We start from the raw sequence: 22,253 nt of genomic DNA, 5'->3' as shown, positions 1-22,253 counted from the left end.
GTGTGTCCCAAATGGCACCTTATTCCCTAATTACTTTTGTCCATAATGGATGCAGGCCAAACCCCCCCGTTGAGTTGGAACAATAAACTCACGATCACTTTGTCTTGCTTTCCTGTTAGTTTGATCTGCAACAGTAGTTAGTTAGGACTCCTGAAGCATGTTACAGTTAAGTTCGCAGGGCAGTCCAATTAAAGTGTTAAATGTTTGCCATGTCACGTGACACTCAACACTGCTCAACGATTGGCTCGTGCCATTCAAATCCTGTGTGTTGTGTAATAACAGAATATGAATCATTAGGGCACTGGCACCATATTGTTTTGGATAGTCATCAGGTACATGATATCAGATTGATGGGTTTTTTGTTTTCAAATAACTTAGTTCCCACTTCCCAGTGATTTTATTGTTTGATATTATAATAATAACAATAATAACAATAGACTAAACAAGACAAAGAGAGGCGTGGGCTCAAAGAAGGTAAAGAGTGTGATGTATCAGAGGGGAGGGTTGGGATTTGGATATGAACCCGGGTAGGGTAGGGGTCAGGGTCAGATGCTGCTCAATATTGTGAAGCCAATGCTAACTATCGTTAGTGCAATGACTGGAAGTCTGTGGGTATCTGCTAACATGCTAGTTAGAGGTAGCCAATGCTAACTATCGTTAGTGCAATGACTGGAAGTCTGTGGGTATCTGCTAACATGCTAGTTAGAGGTAGCCAATGCTAACTATCGTTAGTGCAATGACTGGAAGTCTGTGTGTATCTGCTAACATGCTAGTTAGAGGTAGCCAATGCTAACTATCGTTAGTGCAATGACTGGAAGTCTGTGGGTATCTGCTAACATGCTAGTTAGAGGTAGCCAATGCTAACTAGAGGTGCTAAATACTTGACGTGTATCCCCTGTTGAGTTACACGTGTAAAGCACAGGGAGCAGATGGGCCAGAACATGTGGATGATGTGAAAAATAACTCACTGGATCAGCTGGTCCACAGAACTCCCTGAAGGTCTTCGGGGCGTCAGTCGCTCTGATCTCCAGGACCATACAGGGTCCAGAACATAGCTCTGCCACCATGTTCTGTAGAAAGACTCACAACAGTTAGCTTAGCTGCATTGGAGTACATTGACTTCCATAGTTTTTTTAATGATAAAATGCTAATATTAGTGGTTGGTGGCAATGGCTTGGTATTGGCCATATATAGTCTTCTTTTGAGCCACACAACCAAAGCGCGGATTGCAGGTAAGGAGGCAAAAATACCTTTCAAATATTTACTAAATAAACAAAAGTGAAAATAAATCAATTAAATAAAACCAAAAAGTAACAACAAAATGACATAACAATAACGAGGCTTTATACAGGGGATACCGGTACCGAGTCAATGTGCAGGGGTACAGTTTAGTCAAGGTCATTTGCATAGACAATAAACAGCAAGTAGTAGCAGTGTAAAAACAAAGGTATAAAGGTGAACAGGTAAAATGGTGCCGGAGGGAATGGTGCCAGAGAGAATGGTGCCGGAGAGAATGGTGCCGGAGAGAATGGTGCCAGAGAGAATGGTGCCAGAGAGAATGGTGCCGGAGAGAATGGTGCCGGAGAGAATGGTGCCAGAGAGAATGGTGCCAGAGAGAATGGTGCCAGAGAGAATGGTCCTGGAGACAATGGTGCCGGAGAGAATGGTGCCAGAGAGAATGGTGCCGGAGAGAATGGTGCCGGAGAGAATGGTGCCAGAGAGAATGGTGCCGGAGATAATGGTGCCGGAGAGAATGGTGCCAGAGAGAATGGTGCCGGAGGGAATGGTGCCGGAGGGAATGGTCCTGGAGACAATGGTGCCGGAGAGAATGGTGCCAGAGAGAATGGTGCTGGAGACAATGGTGCCGGAGAGAATGGTGCCAGAGAGAATGGTGCCGGAGAGAATGGTGCTGGAGAGAATGGTGCCGGAGAGAAGCCAGAAAGAATGGTGCTGGAGAGAATGGTGCCGGAGAGAAGCCGGAAAGAATGGTGCCGGAGAGAATGGTGCCGGAGAGAACGGTGCCTATTCCCTATGGGCACTGGTCAAATGTAGTGCACCGAATAGGGACCAGGGCGGGACATGTACTTTCTGGTACACAAAACAAACTGCTCCCAGATGCTCTGTGTGACCACCTGCCAATGTAGCTGATAAGAATAGACATTCTACCAGCCAATGTCTAAATCTACCAGCATTTGGCTGGGTGTTAATTTCCCACCCGGTTTGGGACGCAATCTGCTTCTAGGAACAGAGATCAGATCAGAGCAGTCTAAATGGTGATGTGTTTGGTTTCCAAGGCAACGGACAAGGTCCCCTACCCTCAACACCTCTGGCAACAGACAGACTTCCAAGGGGGAGAATGGCTCTTTTATAGGCGATTGAGAAGGATACATATATATATGATTCAAAGACAAATGTCTACCAGAGCTAAGGTATATATATTCCCTGTATAACTACCATGTATCAGTGAGTAAAACAAACAGCATCTAAGATTTAAAAAAAAAAAAGACATTGCCTCAGCATGTGGTATACTAGAATATGGCTGTTAGCATTCAGGGCTGGAACCACCCAGTTTATACTAGAATATAAATGCCTGTGATATGGTCTGATATGGCTGTTAGCATTCAGGGCTCGAACCACCCAGTTTATACTAGAATATAAATGCCTGTGATATGGTCTGATATGGCTGTTAGCATTCAGGGCTGGAACCACCCAGTTTATACTAGAATATAAATGCCTGTGATATGGTCTGATATGGCTGTTAGCATTCAGGGCTGGAACCACCCAGTTTATACTAGAATATAAATGCCTGTGATATACGGTCTGATATGGCTGTCAGCATTCAGGGCTCGAACCACCCAGTTTATACTAGAATATAAATGCCTGTGATATACGGTCTGATATGGCTGTCAGCATTCAGGGCTCGAACCACCCAGTTTATACTAGAATATAAATGCCTGTGATATACGGTCTGATATGGCTGTTAGCATTCAGGGCTGGAACCACCCAGTTTATACTAGAATATAAATGCCTGTGATATGGTCTGATATGGCTGTTAGCATTCAGGGCTCGAACCACCCAGTTTATACTAGAATATAAATGCCTGTGATATGGTCTGATATGGCTGTTAGCATTCAGGGCTCGAACCACCCAGTTTATACTAGAATATAAATGCCTGTGATATACGGTCTGATATGGCTGTTAGCATTCAGGGCTCGAACCACCCAGTTTATACTAGAATATAAATGCCTGTGATATACGGTCTGATATGGCTGTCAGCATTCAGGGCTCGAACCACCCAGTATATACTAGAATATAAATGCCTGTGATATGGTCTGATATGGCTGTTAGCATTCAGGGCTCGAACCACCCAGTATATACTAGAATATAAATGCCTGTGATATGGTCTGATATGGCTGTCAGCATTCAGGGCTCGAACCACCCAGTATATACTAGAATATAAATGCCTGTGATATACGGTCTGATATGGCTGTCAGCATTCAGGGCTCGAACCACCCAGTATATACTAGAATATAAATGCCTGTGATATGGTCTGATATGGCTGTCAGCATTCAGGGCTCGAACCACCCAGTATATACTAGAATATAAATGCCTGTGATATACGGTCTGATATGGCTGTCAGCATTCAGGGCTCGAACCACCCAGTATATACTAGAATATAAATGCCTGTGATATGGTCTGATATGGCTGTTAGCATTCAGGGCTCGAACCACCCAGTTTATACTAGAATATAAATGCCTGTGATATGGTCTGATATGGCTGTTAGCATTCAGGGCTCGAACCACCCAGTATATACTAGAATATAAATGCCTGTGATATACGGTCTGATATGGCTGTTAGCATTCAGGGCTCGAACCACCCAGTTTATACTAGAATATAAATGCCTGTGATATGGTCTGATATGGCTGTTAGCATTCAGGGCTCGAACCACCCAGTATATACTAGAATATAAATGCCTGTGATATGGTCTGATATGGCTGTCAGCATTCAGGGCTCGAACCACCCAGTATATACTAGAATATAAATGCCTGTGATATGGTCTGATATGGCTGTCAGCATTCAGGGCTCGAACCACCCAGTATATACTAGAATATAAATGCCTGTGATATGGCTGTCAGCATTCAGGGCTCGAACCACCCAGTATATACTAGAATATAAATGCCTGTGATATGGTCTGATATGGCTGTCAGCATTCAGGGCTCGAACCACCCAGTATATACTAGAATATAAATGCCTGTGATATGGTCTGATATGGCTGTCAGCATTCAGGGCTCTATATACTAGAATATAAATGCCTGTGATATGGTCTGATATGGCTGTTAGCATTCAGGGCTCGAACCACCCAGTTTATACTAGAATATAAATGCATGTGATATGGTCTGATATGGCTGTTAGCATTCAGGGCTCGAACCACCCAGTATATACTAGAATATAAATGCCTGTGATATGGTCTGATATGGCTGTTAGCATTCAGGGCTTATATACTAGAATAAAAATGCCTGTGATATGGTCTGATATGGCTGTCAGCATTCAGGGCTCGAACCACCCTGTATATACTAGAATATAAATGCCTGTGATATGGTCTGATATGGCTGTTAGCATTCAGGGCTGGAACCACCCAGTATATACTAGAATATAAATGCCTGTGATATGGTCTGATATGGCTGTCAGCATTCAGGGCTGGAACCACCCAGTATATACTAGAATATAAATGCCTGTGATATGGTCTGATATGGCTGTCAGCATTCAGGGCTGGAACCACCCAGTATATACTAGAATAAAAATGCATGTGATATACGGTCTGATATGGCTGTTAGCATTCAGGGCTCGAACCACCCAGTTTATACTAGAATATAAATGCCTGTGATATACGGTCTGATATGGCTGTCAGCATTCAGGGCTGGAACCACCCAGTTTATACTAGAATATAAATGCCTGTGATATACGGTCTGATATGGCTGTCAGCATTCAGGGCTGGAACCACCCAGTTTATACTAGAATATAAATGCCTGTGATATACGGTCTGATATGGCTGTTAGCATTCAGGGCTCGAACCACCCAGTATATACTAGAATATAAATGCCTGTGATATGGTCTGATATGGCTGTTAGCATTCAGGGCTCGACACCCAGTATATACTAGAATATAAATGCCTGTGATATGGTCTGATATGGCTGTCAGCATTCAGGGCTCGAACCACCCAGTTTATACTAGAATATAAATGCCTGTGATATGGTCTGATATGGCTGTCAGCATTCAGGGCTCAAACCACCCAGTTTATACTAGAATATAAATGCCTGTGATATGGTCTGTATGGCTGTTAGCATTCAGGGCTCAAACCACCCAGTTTATACTAGAATATAAATGCCTGTGATATGGTCTGATATGGCTGTCAGCATTCAGGGCTCAAACCACCCAGTTTATACTAGAATATAAATGCCTGTGATATGGTCTGATATGGCTGTTAGCATTCAGGGCTCAAACCACCCAGTTTATACTAGAATATAAATGCCTGTGATATGGTCTGATATGGCTGTCAGCATTCAGGGCTCAAACCACCCCGTTTATACTAGAATATAAATGCCTGTGATATACGGTCTGATATGGCTGTCAGCATTCAGGGCTCGAACCACCCAGTATATACTAGAATATAAATGCCTGTGATATACGGTCTGATATGGCTGTCAGCATTCAGGGCTCGAACCACCCAGTATATACTAGAATATAAATGCCTGTGATATACGGTCTGATATGGCTGTCAGCATTCAGGGCTCGAACCACCCAGTATATACTAGAATATAAATGCCTGTGATATGGTCTGATATGGCTGTTAGCATTCAGGGCTCGAACCACCCAGTATATACTAGAATATAAATGCCTGTGATATACGGTCTGATATGGCTGTTAGCATTCAGGGCTCGAACCACCCAGTATATACTAGAATATAAATGCCTGTGATATACGGTCTGATATGGCTGTTAGCATTCAGGGCTCGAACCACCCAGTTTATACTAGAATATAAATGCCTGTGATATGGTCTGATATGGCTGTCAGCATTCAGGGCTGGAACCACCCAGTATATACTAGAATATAAATGCCTGTGATATGGTCTGATATGGCTGTTAGCATTCAGGGCTCGAACCACCCAGTTTATACTAGAATATAAATGCCTGTGATATACGGTCTGATATGGCTGTTAGCATTCAGGGCTCGAACCACCCAGTTTATACTAGAATATAAATGCCTGTGATATACGGTCTGATATGGCTGTTAGCATTCAGGGCTCGAACCACCCAGTTTATACTAGAATATAAATGCCTGTGATATGGTCTGATATGGCTGTTAGCATTCAGGGCTCGAACCACCCAGTTTATACTAGAATATAAATGCCTGTGATATACGGTCTGATATGGCTGTCAGCATTCAGGGCTCGAACCACCCAGTATATACTAGAATATAAATGCATGTGTGCTTGTGCAAAGGTGTGAGTGACTTCACGCAGTGGTATGAATAAATTAGCATATTTACATAGTTTACAAACGGTGTTGAAATGTCAAAATATTCCATACTCACAGGGTACTCGGTCACAACCCCTTTGTAAACTTCCAGGAATTCCTCTGCATTGGCCCGGTCCATGTTAAACTGTGAGTAGAGAAGAGAAGACTGTAATCAGTAACTGACTGCAACTCAAACATATACAAAAAACGGACTTCATTTGAGTTGAAGTGAAACGTAGAAAATGTGTCACTTTTGAGACCCTTTTCAAATGACTTGTGTGAATGTGGAGCGTAGATATGGAAATGTTTAGATGGTTAAATGAGTTCAGATTGGGGAGGATCTTTATCTGTAGAGGACATTTTGTGTCAGTGTTTCTTACAGCCACACCAAATCCCACTTAGAAAGGTCTAGAAGTCCCTGCCTCTCTCAGCGCTACATGTACAACACCAGAAGGTTGACAACGGGTCTCTGATGCTGCCGATGAGAACATTGACCACCAGCATCAGACCACTGTTCATTCTGTCTGGTTTATAGTACCATTAGGGCTGCGACGGACTTGGAATCTGAGGTTACGGTAATTGGCCAGGCCAATTATTATTATTATTATTTTTTTTTAAACCTTTATTTAACCAGGCAAGTCAGTTAAGAACAAATTCTTATTTTCAATGACGGCTTAGGAACAGTGGGTTAATTGCCTGTTCAGGGGCAGAACGACAGATTTGTACCTTGTCAGCTCGGGGATTTGAACTTGCAACCTTTTGGTTACTAGTCCAACTCTCTAACCACTAGGCTACCCTACCGCCTCTACACTCTAACCACTAGGCTACCCTACCGCCTCTACACTCTAACCACTAGGCTACCCTGCCGCCTCTACACTCTAACCACTAGGCTACCCTGCCGCCTCTACACTCTAACCACTAGGCTACCCTGCCTCCTCTACACTCTAACCACTAGACTACCCTGCCTCCTCTACACTCTAACCACTAGGCTACCCTGCCTCCTCTACACTCTAACCACTAGGCTACCCTACCGCCTCTACACTCTAACCACTAGGCTACCCTGCCTCCTCTACACTCTAACCACTAGGCTACCCTGCCTCCCCTACACTCTAACCACTAGGCTACCCTGCCACCTCTACACTCTAACCACTAGGCTACCCTGCCTCCTCTACACTCTAACCACTAGGCTACCCTGCCGCCTCTACACTCTAACCACTAGGCTACCTGCCACCTCTACACTCTAACCACTAGGCTACCCTGCCTCCCCTACACTCTAACCACTAGGCTACCCTGCCACCTCTACACTTTTAGGCTACCCTGCCACCTCTACACTCTAACCACTAGGCTACCCTCCACCTCTTTTTAACCACTAGGCTTTATTATCTAACCACTAGGCTACCCTACCACCTCTACACTCTAACCACTTTCCGCCTCTACACTCTACAAACCACTATTCCCTGCCTCCTCTACACTCTAACCACTAGGCTACCCTGCCTCCTCTACACTCTAACCACTAGGCTACCCTGCCTCCTCTACACTCTAACCACTAGGCTGCTGCCGCCTCTACACTCTAACCACAAGGCTACCCTGCCACCTCTACACTCTAACCACTAGGCTACCCTGCCACCTCTACACTCTAACCACTAGGCTACCCTGCCACCTCTACACTCTAACCACTAGGCTACCCTGCCACCTCTACACTCTAACCACTAGGCTACCTGCCACCTAACTGAACCACTGGCTACCCTAACCTCTACACTCTAACCACTCTACCTGCCTCCTCTAAAACCATTAGGCTTTACCCAGCCATCTAACTCTAACCACTGGCTACCCTGGAGAGACCTTATAATGCTGAATACAACAGGTGTAGTAACCTACTGAAAAATACAGGCCTTTAGTAGACCTCAGAGTGAAATGCTGAATACAACAGGTTAGTGACCTCACAGTGAAATGCTGAATACAACAGGTGTAGTAGACCTCACAGTGAAATGCTGAATACAACAGGTGTAGTAGACCTTACAGTGAAATGCTGAGTACAACAGGTGTAGTAGACCTCACAGTGAAATGCTGAATACAACAGGTGTAGTAGACCTCACAGTGAAATGCTGAATACAACAGGTGTAGTAGACCTCACAGTGAAATGCTGAATACAACAGGTGTAGTAGACCTCACAGTGAAATGCTGAATACAACAGGTGTAGTAGACCTTACAGTGAAATGCTGAATACAACAGGTGTAGTAGACCTCACAGTGAAATGCTGAATACAACAGGTGTAGCAGACCTCACAGTGAAATGCTGAATACAACAGGTGTAGTAGACCTCACAGTGAAATGCTTATTTACAAGCCCTTAACCAACAATGACCCTCTCCCCCAGAAGATATGGCCCCTTTTCCATAACCCCTATGAGGACGACGGACAACTCAACCCACTAATATTTAGTAAGCATAAATACCTGGTAAAACTGACGTAAATGCAACTTCACTACAATGTTACCGTTATCAGGCCCTTTACAGCATGTTACATAACATCATCATTCGTATTAAGGCAACATAAACCCCAGTTCAATTGGTGTACAAAATGGGAAAGTTAATAACGAACTCATTCAACTCGTAGGCTATCATAAAACTCAACAGGATTCAACCAGTCTCTAATTGTTTTCTGAGGAGCTCGTTTTGGTCTCTCCACAGTAGATATGCTAGATGTAGATATGCTGCCCATTTCATCAGTTCAACCACCTCAAGTGGCAGTTTAGAATGAATCTCCCAATATAATATATTTTTTAATATTCATTATTCATTGAGAAACATGTTTAAAATGAATCTGGGTTTAAAGTGAAAACTAAATTTAGATTAGAGGAAGGATTTAATTTAACTGGGATTCATTTAAAACTAGGTTTTAAATTTGGTGCAACAAGGTTAGTAGATAAACCTTGATTTAATCTTGTTTTAAGAGTTAATCCCGGTTGTGCAACCCACCCATAAAGTTAATATCCTTTAAGTTTTACTGACGTGCGTTATTGCAAACAGGATGAATGTTTGGGAATATTTATATTCTGTACAGGTTTCCCTCTTTTCACTCTTTCATTTAGGTTAGTATTGTGGAGTAACTACAATGTTGATCCATCCTCAGTTTTCTCCTATCACAGCCATTAAACTATGTACCCGTTTTAAAGTCACTATTGGCCTCATGGTAAAATCCCTGAACAGTTTCCTTCCTCTCCGGCAACTGAGTTAGGAAGGACGCCTGTATCTTTGTAATGACTGGGTGTATTGATACACCATCCAAAATGTAATTAATACATTCACCATGCTCTAAGGGGTCTTCAATGTCTGTTTATTTTTTATTTTTAATATTTACCCATCTACCAATAGGTCCCTTTCTTTGCAAGGCATTGGAAAACCACCCTGGACTCCCTGCTCAACTTGAGGGACGTTACAGATCATTGTACTGTATTTATACTAAGACATTTCTTAACTGCATTCTTTTACTTTAGATTTGTGTGTATTGTTGTGTATTGTTAGATATTACTGCGCTGTTGGAGCTAGGAACACCAGCATTTCACTACACCCGCAATAACATCTGCTAAATATGTCTATGTGACAAATAACATTCTATTTGATATCGGCCAGGACCGAGCCTGATGAGCATGGATTAGTCTACAAATGAAGAAAAGATTCCGTATCAAATTATACCATGCCAGGTTGGAGAAGGTTGGCACATTGTCTGTTTGACACAGCATCACTGTCCTTAGAGACAGAATAACCTTGTCCACTGCTGTTGAATAATGAATGAATAGTCAGACACATACAACCTTTTTTTAAAAAGAATACTGATTTATTTATTTTCTAGCAAGGAATGAAAATGTGCATTGTGTAAAAGAAAGTCCATTAAATGATGTTTTTACTGAAGTGCCAGAGTCTATAGCACTCTACACATCTAGCAGATAGCTGCTCCAGCATCACTCTACACCTCTAGCAGATCGCTGCTCCAGCATCACTCTACACCTCTAGCAGATAGCTGCTCCAGCATCACTCTACACCTCTAGCAGATCGCTGCTCCAGCATCACTCTACACCTCTACACATCTAGCATATAGCTGTTCCAGCATCACTCTACACCTCTACACATCTAGCAGATCGCTGCTCCAGCATCACTCTACACCTCTAGCAGATAGCTGCTCCAGCAGCACTCTACACATCTAGCAGATCGCTGCTCCAGCATCACTCTACACCTCTAGCAGATAGCTGCTCCAGCATCACTCTACACATCTAGCAGATAGCTGCTCCAGCATCACTCTACACATCTAGCAGATAGCTGCTCCAGCAGCACTCTACACATCTGGCAGATAGCTGTTCCAGCATCACTCTACACATCTAGCAGATCGCTGCTCCAGCATCACTCTACACCTCTAGCAGATAGCTGTTCCAGCATCACTCTACACCTCTAGCAGATAGCTGCTCCAGCATCACTCTACACCTCTAGCAGATCGCTGCTCCAGCATCACTCTACACATCTAGCAGATAGCTGCTCCAACATCACTCTACACCTCTAGCAGAAAGCTGCTCCAGCATCACTCTACACCTCTAGCAGAAAGCTGCTCCAGCATCACTCTACACCTCTAGCAGATACTTCTCCAGCATCACTCTACACCTCGAGCAGATAGCTGCTCCAGCATCACTCTACACCTCGAGCAGATAGCTGCTCCAGCATCACTCTACACCTCTAGCAGATAGCTGCTCCAGCATCATCACTCTACACCTCTAGCAGATAGCTGCTCCAGCATCACTACACCTCTAGCAGATAGCTGCTCCAGCATCACTCTACACCTCTACACCTCTAGCAGATCGCTGCTCCAGCATCACTCTACACATCTAGCAGATAGCTTCTCCAGCATCACTCTACACCTCTAGCAGAAAGCTGCTCCAGCATCACTCTACACCTCTAGCAGATACTTCTCCAGCATCACTCTACACCTCGAGCAGATAGCTGCTCCAGCATCACTCTACACCTCGAGCAGATAGCTGCTCCAGCATCACTACACCTCTAGCAGATAGCTGCTCCAGCATCACTCTACACCTCTAGCAGATAGCTGCTCCAGCATCACTCTACACCTCTAGCAGATAGCTGCTCCAGCATCACTCTACACCTCTAGCAGATAGCTGCTCCAGCATCACTCTACACATCTAGCATATAGCTGTTCCAGCATCACTCTACACATCTAACAGATAGCTGCTCCAGCAGCACTCTACACATCTAGCAGATAGCTGTTCCAGCATCACTCTACACATCTAGCAGATACCTGTTCCAGCATCACTCTACACCTCTAGCAGATAGCTGTTCCAGCATCACTCTACACATCTAGCAGATACCTGTTCCAGCATCACTCTACACCTCTAGCAGATCGCTGCTCCAGCATCACTCTACACATCTAGCAGATAGCTGCTCCAGCATCACTCTACACCTCTAGCAGATAGCTGCTCCAGCATCACTCTACACCTCTAGCAGATAGCTGCTCCAGCATCACTCTACACATCTAGCAGATCGCTGCTCCAGCATCACTCTACACCTCTAGCAGATAGCTGCTCCAGCATCACTCTACACCTCTAGCAGATAGCTACTCCAGCATCACTCTACACCTCTAGCAGATCGCTGCTCCAGCATCACTCTACACCTCTACACCTCTAGCAGATCGCTGCTCCAGCATCACTCTACACATCTAGCAGATAGCTGCTCCAACATCACTCTACACCTCTAGCAGAAAGCTGCTCCAGCATCACTCTACACCTCTAGCAGAAAGCTGCTCCAGCATCACTCTACACCTCTAGCAGAAAGCTGCTCCAGCATCACTCTACACCTCTAGAAGATCGCTGCTCCAGCATCACTCTACACCTCTAGCAGATAGCTGCTCCAGCATCACTCTACACCTCTAGCAGATAGCTGCTCCAGCATCACTCTACACCTCTAGCTGCTCCAGCATCACTCTACACCTCTAGCAGCTCCAGCATCACTCTACACCTCTAGCAGACAGCTGCTGGAGCACAGCTGCTGGAGCATCAGAGGCCAGTTGGAAAGAGGAGGAGACGTAGAACGTTTAATAGACAGACCAAGTTAGCAAAACAATTGCTTTTAATCATTAAGTAAATACTCCTGCTGTTCAGTAAAGTTTATACACATTAAAATAAAATGTATAAAAATATCAGAACATCCTAAAATGAATGCAGCATCACTCTACACCTCGAGCAGATAGCTGCTCCAGCATCACTGTACACCTCTAGCAGATAGCTGCTCCAGCATCACTGTACACCTCTAGCAGATAGCTGCTCCAGCATCACTCTACACCTCTAGCAGATAGCTGCTCCAGCATCACTCTACACCTCTACACATCTAGCAGATAGCTGCTCCAGCATCACTCTACACCTCTAGCAGATAGCTGCTCCAGCATCACTCTACACCTCTACACATCTAGCAGATAGCTGCTCCAGCATCACTCTACACCTCTAGCAGATAGCTGCTCCAGCATCACTCTACACATCTAGCAGATAGCTGCTCCAGCATCACTCTACACCTCTAGCAGATAGCTGCTCCAGCATCACTCTACACCTCTAGCAGAAAGCTGCTGGAGCATCATCACTCTACACCTCTAGCAGATAGCTGCTCCATCATCACTCTACACCTCTAGCAGATAGCTGCTCCAGCATCACTCTACACCTCTAGCAGATAGCTGCTCCAGCATCACTCTACACCTCTAGCAGATAGCTGCTCCAGCATCACTCTACACCTCTAGCAGATAGCTGCTCCAGCATCACTCTACACCTCTAGCAGATAGCTGCTCCAGCATCACTCTACACCTCTAGCAGACAGCTGCTCCAGCATCACTCTACACCTCTAGCAGATAGCTGCTCCAGCATCACTCTACACCTCTAGCAGAAAGCTGCTCCAGCATCACTCTACACCTCTAGCAGACAGCTGCTCCAGCATCACTCTACACCTCTAGCAGATAGCTGCTCCAGCATCACTCTACACCTCTAGCAGATAGCTGCTCCAGCATCACTCTACACATCTAGCAGATAGCTGCACTCCACCTCTAGCAGATCACTCCAGCATCACACACTCTAGCAGATAGCTGCTCCAGCATCACTCTACACCTCTAGCAGATAGCTGCTCCAGCATCACTCTACACCTCTAGCAGATAGCTGCTCCAGCATCACTCTACACCTCTAGCAGATAGCTGCTCCAGCATCACTCTACACCTCTAGCTGCTCCAGCATCACTCTACACCTCTAGCAGACAGCTGCTGGAGCATCAGAGGCCAGTTGGAAAGAGGAGGAGACGTAGAACGTTTAATAGACAGACCAAGTTAGCAAAACAATTGCTTTTAATCATTAAGTAAATACTCCTGCTGTTCAGTAAAGTTTATACACATTAAAATAAAATGTTTAAAAATATCAGAACATCCTAAAATGAATGTAGACCTATTTAAACGGCTTTGACTGTTTTATTTTATTCATTCATAACAGTCAGTTACATAGTTATTAAACTACCGTCACAGGACTAAGTACCACAGTACAACACAATGCTTCAGCTCCATGTGTGATTAGAGACACAAAACCATAAGTGATCCACTGTGCCTCTGCCTGCCCCAGGGTCAACACTGTCCATCACTCTCTCCCTACTGTGCCCCTGCCTGCCCCAGGGTCAACACTGTCCATCACTCTCTCCCTACTGTGCCCCTGCCTGCCCCAGGGTCAACACTGTCCATCACATTCTCCCTACTGTGCCCCTGCCTGCCCCAGGGTCAACACTGTCCATCACTCTCTCCCTACTGTGCCCCTGCCTGCCACTGTCCATCACATCTCTCCCTACTGTGCCCCTGCCTGCCCCAGGGTCAACACTGTCCATCACTCCTCCCTACTGTGCCCCTGCCTGCCCCAGGGTCAACACTGTCCATCACTCTCTCCCTACTGTGCCCCTGCCTGCCACTGTCCATCACATTCTCCCTACTGTGCCCCTGCCTGCCACTGTCCATCACATCTCTCCCTACTGTGCCCCTGCCTGCCACAGGGTCAACACTGTCCATCACTCTCTCCTACTGTGCCCCTGCCTGCCCCAGGGTCAACACTGTCCATCACTCTCTCCCTACTGTGCCCCTGCCTGCCACTGTCCATCACATTCTCCCTACTGTGCCCCTGCCACCACTGTCCATCACTCTCTCCCTACTGTGCCCCTGCCTGCCAGGGTCAACACTGTCCATCACTCTCTCCCTACTGTCCATCACACATTCTCCCTACTGTGCCCCTGCCTGCCCCAGGGTCAACACTGTCCATCACTCTCTCCCTACTGTGCCCCTGCCTGCCACTGTCCATCCCCTGCCTGCCACTGCCACATCAACACTCTCCCCCCTACTGTGCCCCTGCCTGCCCCAGGGTCAACACTGTCCATCACTGTCCATCACATCTCCCTACTGTGCCCCTGCCTGCCACAGGGTCAACACTGTCCATCACTCTCTCCCTACCGTGCCCCTGCCTGCCCCAGGGTCAACACTGTCCATCACTCTCTCCCTACCGTGCCCCTGCCTCCCCAGGGTCAACACTGTCCATCACTCTCTCCCTACCGTGCCCCTGCCTGCCCCAGGGTCAACACTGTCCATCACTCTCTCCCTACTGTGCCCCTGCCTGCCCCAGGGTCAACACTGTCCATCACTCTCTCCCTACCGTGCCCCTGTCATTTTAACGGTCTTGATTATTTTTGAATTCTTTGTTTAGTTATTTTGTTCTTCTTTGAGATTTCTCTGCAATTAAATGTGCTACACAAATTAAAGTAATTGGGATGTACAGGGCCGGGACCCTCCACAGAGACCGTGCCCCTGGCAGAGACCCCTTCTGCACAGAGAGGCCAGGGTCAGAAGCACAGAGAGGCGAGGGCAGCCTCCAGAGACCCTCACACAGAGAGGCGACAGCCTCTGGCAGAGACCCCATCATTCCAGAAGCACAGAGGGCGATGGCAGCCTCTGGCAGAGACCCCTTCCAGAAGCACAGAGAGGCGAGGGCAGCCTCTGGCAGAGACCCCTTCCAGAAGAACAGAGAGGCGAGGGCAGCCTCTGGCAGAGACCCCTTCCAGAAGAACAGAGAGGCGAGGGCAGCCTCTGGCAGAGACCCCTTCCAGAAGAACAGAGAGGCGAGGGCAGCCTCTGGCAGAGACCCATAAATCTTCCAGAAGCACAGAGAGGCGAGGGCAGCCTCTGCAGAGCTGAAAGGTCACTGATCTCAGGGAATCAAACAGGTGCCATCATCATCATCATCATCATCATCACCCGTACCAGGTTAACGCCATCATCATCATCATCATCACCCGTTCAAACAGGTTAACGCCATCATCATCATCATCACCCGTTCTAAACAGGTTAACGCCATCATCATCACCCGTTTCTAAACAGGTTAACGCCATCATCATCATTCACCCGTTTCTAAACAGGTTAATGCCATCATCATCACCTGTGGGTCAAAACAGGTTAACGCCATTCATCATCATCATCACCCGTGGGTCTAAACAGGTTAACGCCATCATCATCATCATCATCACCCGTGGGTCTAAACAGGTTAACGCCATCATCATCATCATCACCCGTGGGTCTAAACAGGTTAACGCCATCATCATCATCACCCGTGGGTCTAAACAGGTTAACGCCATCATCATCATCATCACCCGTGGGTCAAATCATCAAAGTAATCTAAACAGAACGCCATCATCATCACCACCCGTGGATCTAAACAGGTTAACGCCATCATCATAACATGTTTCAAACAGGTTAACGCCATCATAATCACCATCGCCCGTGGGTCAAAACAGGTTAACGCCATCATCATCACCACCCGTCAAACAGGTTAACGCCATCATAATCACCATCACCGTGGGTCTAAACAGGTTAACGCCATCATAATCACCATCGCCCGTGGGTCAAACAGGTCATCATAATCACCATCACCCGTGGGTCTAAACAGGTTAACACCATCATCATCACCCGTGTATCTAAACAGGTTAATGCCATCATCATCACCTGTGGGTCAAAACAGGTTAACGCCATCATCATCATCATCATCACCCGTGGGTCTAAACAGGTTAACGCCATCATCATCACCACCCGTAGGTCTAAACAGGTTAACGCCATCATAATCACCACCCGTAGGTCTAAACAGGTTAACGCCATCATCATCACCACCCGTAGGTCTAAACAGGTTAACGCCATCATCATCACCACCCGTAGGTCTAAACAGGTTAATGCCATCATCATCACCTGTGGGTCATAACAGGTTAACGCCATCATCATCATCATCATCATCATCATCACCCGTGGGTCTAAACAGGTTAACGCCATCATCATCACCACCCGTAGGTCTAAACAGGTTAACCTGTCTGGGATCCCCTCGCCAACAGCCAATGAAATTGCAGGGCGCCAAATACAAATCAACAGAAATCTCATAAATCAAATTTCTCAAACAAAGAAGTATTAGGCACCATTTTAAAGATAACATTCTCGTTAATCCAGTGTCTGATTTCAAAAATGCTTTACAGCGAAAGCTCCACAAACGATTATGTTAGGTCACCACCAACTCACAGAAAAACCCAGCCATTTTTCCAGCCAAAGAGAGGAGTCACAAAAAGCACAAATAGAGATAAAATGAATCACTAACCATTGATGATCTTCATCAGATGACACTCATAGGACTTCATGTTACACAATACATGTATGTTTTGTTCGATAAAGTGCATATTTATATAAAAAAATCTAATTTTACATTGGCGCATTACGTTCAGTAGTTCTAAAACATGCGCCAATTGTGCAGAGAGCCACATGAATTCACAGAAATACTCATTATAAATGTTGATGAAAATTCAAGTGTTATGCATGGAACTTTAGATACACTTCTCTTAATGCAAACGCTGTGTCAGATTTAGAAAAAGCATAATCTGAGAACGGCGCTCAGAGCCCAAACCAGCCAAAAGAAATATCCGCCATGTTGCGCAGTCAACATTAGTCAGAAATAGCATTATAAATATTCACTTACCTTTGATGATCTTCATCAGAATGCACTCCCAGGAATTGCAGTTCCACAATAAATGTTTGTTTTGTTCGATCATGTCCATCATTTATGTTGATTTATGTCCAAACAGCTTATTTTGTTAGGGAGTTTGGTAAACAAATCCAAACGCGTGTTCAGGTCCAGTCGGACAAAAAGTTCAAAAAGTTATATTACAGGTCGAAGAAACTTGTCAAACTAAGTATAGAATCAATCTTTAGGATGTTTTTATCATAAATGTTCAATAATGTTCCCACCGGAGAATTCTATTGTCTGTAGAAAAGCCATGGAACGCAGGTCGCTATCATGTGAAATGCACGCGACCAGGACCTGGCTCTCTGCCAGACCACTGACTCAAATAGCTCTCATCCGGTCCCACTTCACAGTAGAAGCCTGAAACAACGTTCTAAAGACGGTTGACATCTAGTGGAAGCCTTAGGAAGTGCAACTTGACCCATATTCCACTGTGTATTCGATAGGGCTGAGTTCAAAAACTACAAACCACAGATTTCCCACTTCCTGGTTGGATTTTTTCTCAGGTTTATGCCTGCCATATGAGTTCTGTTATACTCACAGACATCATTCAAACCATTTTAGAAACTTCAGAGTGTTTTCTATCCAATACTAATAATAATATATTAGCATCTGGGACTGAGGAGGAGGCAGTTTACTCTGGGCATGCTTTTCATCCAAAAGTGAAAATGCTGCCCCCTATCCCAAAGAAGTTAACGGCATCATCATCACCCGTGGGTCTAAACAGGTTAACACCATCATCATCACCCGTGGGTCTAAACAGGTTAACGCCATCATCATCATCATCACCACCCGTGGGTCCCTGTGGCATGGCACAGATTTGACTATGATGACTGACTATGTAGGCTACTTACCATCTGCAGGGCTGAGATCTCAAAACCTGCTGCTGAGATGGAGTGGAGGATCTTTCCTGTCAGGGCTGTAGAGAGAGAGAGAGGAAGTTCATGACATAACAGGCTCGTAACAGGCTCAGTATGGAAAGCAGATATGGTCCTGGATGTGTTCAGGACAGCTCTGTCAGGGGAAGGTCCACTAGTCAGACGGTAGACTGACAGTAGGCTACGGACAGACCCCCTTCAACATTATAGCTTCAGTTATCAGACAGCCCTTACAAAAACCGGGGTTGTGACCCATCTGCCTATTGTCCTGAATCCAGACCCCAGCTAACAGATCTCCAATAATCAACGGGCCACAAAATGCAATGAGTTTCAAATCAGCTGTGTTTGCTAGGGATGGGGGGAAATAATGAGCCCTCTCTGGTCCCCGAGGACTGGAGTTGCCCATCCCTATAAGGTGGGGAGGTCTGTTGAATGCTCAGTCTGCTCTGCTCTCACCATGATTGGCCAATGGACTTGGGCAAATTCTCAGCTCACTGGACAAAAAGCCGCAGATGACTTTATGCCTGTTAACTCTTATGGGGATGACCTGAATACCCCTCGGACTTTAAATCCAGACGAGCTTCAATGCCATACAACTCTCCTTCCGTGGCCTCCAACTGCTCTTAAATGCAAGTAAAATTAAATGCATGCTCTTCAACCGATCGCTGCCCACACCTGCCCGCCCGTCCAGCATCACTACTCTGGACGGTTCTGACTTAGAATATGTGGACAACGACAAATACCTAGGTTTCTGGTTGGATTGTAAATTCTCCTTCCAGACTCACAATCATCTCCAATCCAAAGTTAAATCTAGAATAGGCTTCCTATTTTACAACACAGCATCCTTCAGTCATGCTGCCAAACATACCATCGTAAAACTGACTATCCTACCGATCCTTGACTTCAGCGATGTCATTTACAAAATAGCCTCTAACACTCTACTCAGCAAATTGGATGCAGTCTATCACAGTGCCATCCGTTTTGTCACCAAAGTCCCGTATACTACCCACCACTGTGACCTGTATGCTCTCGTTGGCTGGTCCTCGCTTCATATTCGCCACCAAACCCACTGGCTCCAGGTCATCTATAAGTCGTTGCTAGGTAAAGCCTTATCTCAGCTCACTGGTCACCATAGCAGCACCCACCCGTAGCACGCGCTCCAGCAGGTATATTTCACTGGCCCATCTGTAAATATCCCATCCAGCTACTTCATCCCCATACTGTTATTTATTTTTCTTCTTTGCACCCCAGTATCTCTACTTGCACATTCATCTTCTATCACTCCAGTGTATAATTGCTATATTGTAATAATTTCGCCACTATGGCCTATTTATTCCCTCACCTCCCTTATACTACCTCATTTACACACACTGTATATAGACTTTTTCTATTGTATTATTGACTGTATGTTTGTTTATTCCATGTGTAACTCTGTGTTGTTTGTGTCGCACTGCTTTGCTTTTCTTGCCCAGGTCACAGTTGTAAATGAGAACTTGTTCTCAACTCACCTACCTGGTTAAATAAAGGTGAAATAAAATAAAATAAAAAGACTGTTAAATAAATAAATAAAAACTACTCTATCACCCCGTAGCACTCACTTCTGTCATCATGAAGTGATTTGAGAGTCTAGTCAAGGATCATTTCACCTCCACCTTACCGGCCACCCTAGACCCACTTCAGTTTGCATACAGCCCCAAATAGGTCCAACGATGCCATCTTACTGCACACTGCCCTATCCCATCTGGACAAGAAGAATACCTATGTAAGAATGCTGTTCAATGACTACAGCTCAGCATTTAACATCATTAAGCTCGTGCAACTGGGTCCTGGACTTTCCGACGAGCCGCCCCAAGTTGGTGAGGTAGGAAACAACATCTCCACCCCGCTGACCCTCAACACCGGGGACCCACAAGGGTGCGTTCTCATACATGCCTCCAACTCAATCATCAAGTTTGCGGACGACACTACAGTGGTAGGCTTGATTACCAACAACGACAAGACGGCCTACAGGGAGGAGGTGAGGGCCCTCGGAGTGTGGTGTCATGAAAAGAACCTCACACTCAACGTCAACAAAACAAAGGAGATGATCGTGGACTTCAGGAAACAGCAGAGAAAGCACCCCCCCTTCCACATTGACGGGACAGTAGTGGAGAGGGTAGTAAAGTTAAGTTCCTTGGCGTACACATCACGGACAAACTGAATTGGTCCACCCACACAGACAGCGTGGTGAAGAAGGTGCAGCAGCGCCTCTTCAACCACAGGAGGCTGAAGAAATTTGGCTTGTCACCGAAAACACTCACAAACCTTTACAGATGCACAATCGAGAGCATCCTGTCGGGCTGTATCACCGCCTGGTACGGCAACTGCTCCGCCCACAACTGTAAGGCTCTCCAGAGGGTAGTGAGGTCTGCACAACGCATCACCGGGGGCAAACAACCTGCCCTCCGTGACACCTACAGCACCCGATGTCACAGGAAGGCCATAAAGATCAACAAGGACAACAACCACCCGAGCCACTGCCTGTTCACCCCGCTATCATCCAGAAGGCGAGGTCAGTACAGGTGCATCAAAGCTGGGACCGAGAGACTGAAAAACAGCTTCTATCTCAAGGCCATCAGACTGTTAAACAGCTATCACTAACACTGAGTGGCTGCTGCCAACATACTGACTCAAATCTCTAGCCACTATAATAATAAAAAACTGGATGTAATAAATGTATCACTAGTCACTTTAAACAATGCTACCTTATATAATGTTTACATACCCTACATTACTCATCTCATATGTATATACTGTACTCTACTTGTGTGTAAGGTAGTTGTTGTGAAATTGTTAGGTTAGATTACTCGTTGGTTATTACTGCACTGTCGGAACTAGAAGCACAAGCATTTTGCTACACTCGCATTAACATCTGCTAACCATGTGTATGTGACCAATAACATCTGCTAACCATGTGTTTGTGACCATTAACATCTGCTAACCTGAACTGAACTAACCTCCTGCCAAATATATGACAATATTAGAGACACATATTTCCTTCAGATTACACAGATCCACAAATCAATTTTGATAAACTCCCATATCTACTGGGTGAAATACCACAGTGTGCCATAACAGCAGCAATATTTGTGACCTGTTGCCACAAGAAAAGGTCAACCAGTGAAGAACAAACACCATTGTAAATACATTGTAAATACAACCCATATTTATGCTGATTTATTTTCCCTTTTGCACATTGTTACAACATTGTATATTTATTTATTTTTTATTTAACCTTTATTTAACCAGGTAGGCTAGTTGAGAACACCTTTATTTAACCAGGTAGGCTAGTTGAGAACACCTTTATTTAACCAGGTAGGCTAGTTGAGAACACCTTTATTTAACCAGGTAGGCTAGTTGAGAACACCTTTATTTAACCAGGTAGGCTAGTTGAGAACACCTTTATTTAACCAGGTAGGCCAGTTGAGAACACCTTTATTTAACCAGGTAGGCTAGTTGAGAACACCTTTATTTAACCAGGTAGGCTAGTTGAGAACACCTTTATTTAACCAGGTAGGCCAGTTGAGAACACCTTTATTTAACCAGGTATGCTAGTTGAGAACACCTTTATTTAACCAGGTAGGCTAGTTGAGAACACCTTTATTTAACCAGGTAGGCTAGTTGAGAACACCTTTATTTAACCAGGTAGGCTAGTTGAGAACACCTTTATTTAACCAGGTAGGCTAGTTGAGAACACCTTTATTTAACCAGGT

General features: G+C 45.3%; 1 protein-coding gene across 3 annotated transcripts in view; it reads right to left on the bottom strand.

The window, feature by feature from the left end:
* Positions 1–22,253, bottom strand: part of nme7 (NME/NM23 family member 7) — a 124,765-nt gene that overhangs the window by 53,657 nt on the left and 48,855 nt on the right. For 2 of the 3 annotated variants that reach the window (XM_042322826.1, XM_042322827.1), the window contains 3 exons: positions 18,478–18,542; positions 6,592–6,660; positions 969–1,070 (listed from right to left, as the gene is read on the bottom strand). In XM_042322826.1, the coding sequence (XP_042178760.1) occupies positions 969–1,070; positions 6,592–6,660; positions 18,478–18,542 (236 nt within the window). The remainder of the gene's footprint in view (positions 1–968; positions 1,071–6,591; positions 6,661–18,477; positions 18,543–22,253) is intronic. The other variant, XM_042322828.1, reaches the window with a different exon arrangement.

Source organism: Oncorhynchus tshawytscha, linkage group LG06, assembly GCF_018296145.1.
Source record: "Oncorhynchus tshawytscha isolate Ot180627B linkage group LG06, Otsh_v2.0, whole genome shotgun sequence".
NCBI classification, from domain to species: domain Eukaryota; kingdom Metazoa; phylum Chordata; class Actinopteri; order Salmoniformes; family Salmonidae; genus Oncorhynchus; species Oncorhynchus tshawytscha.
Note: the sequence above shows the minus strand (reverse complement) of the source record. Positions and strands in the feature narration are given on the sequence as shown.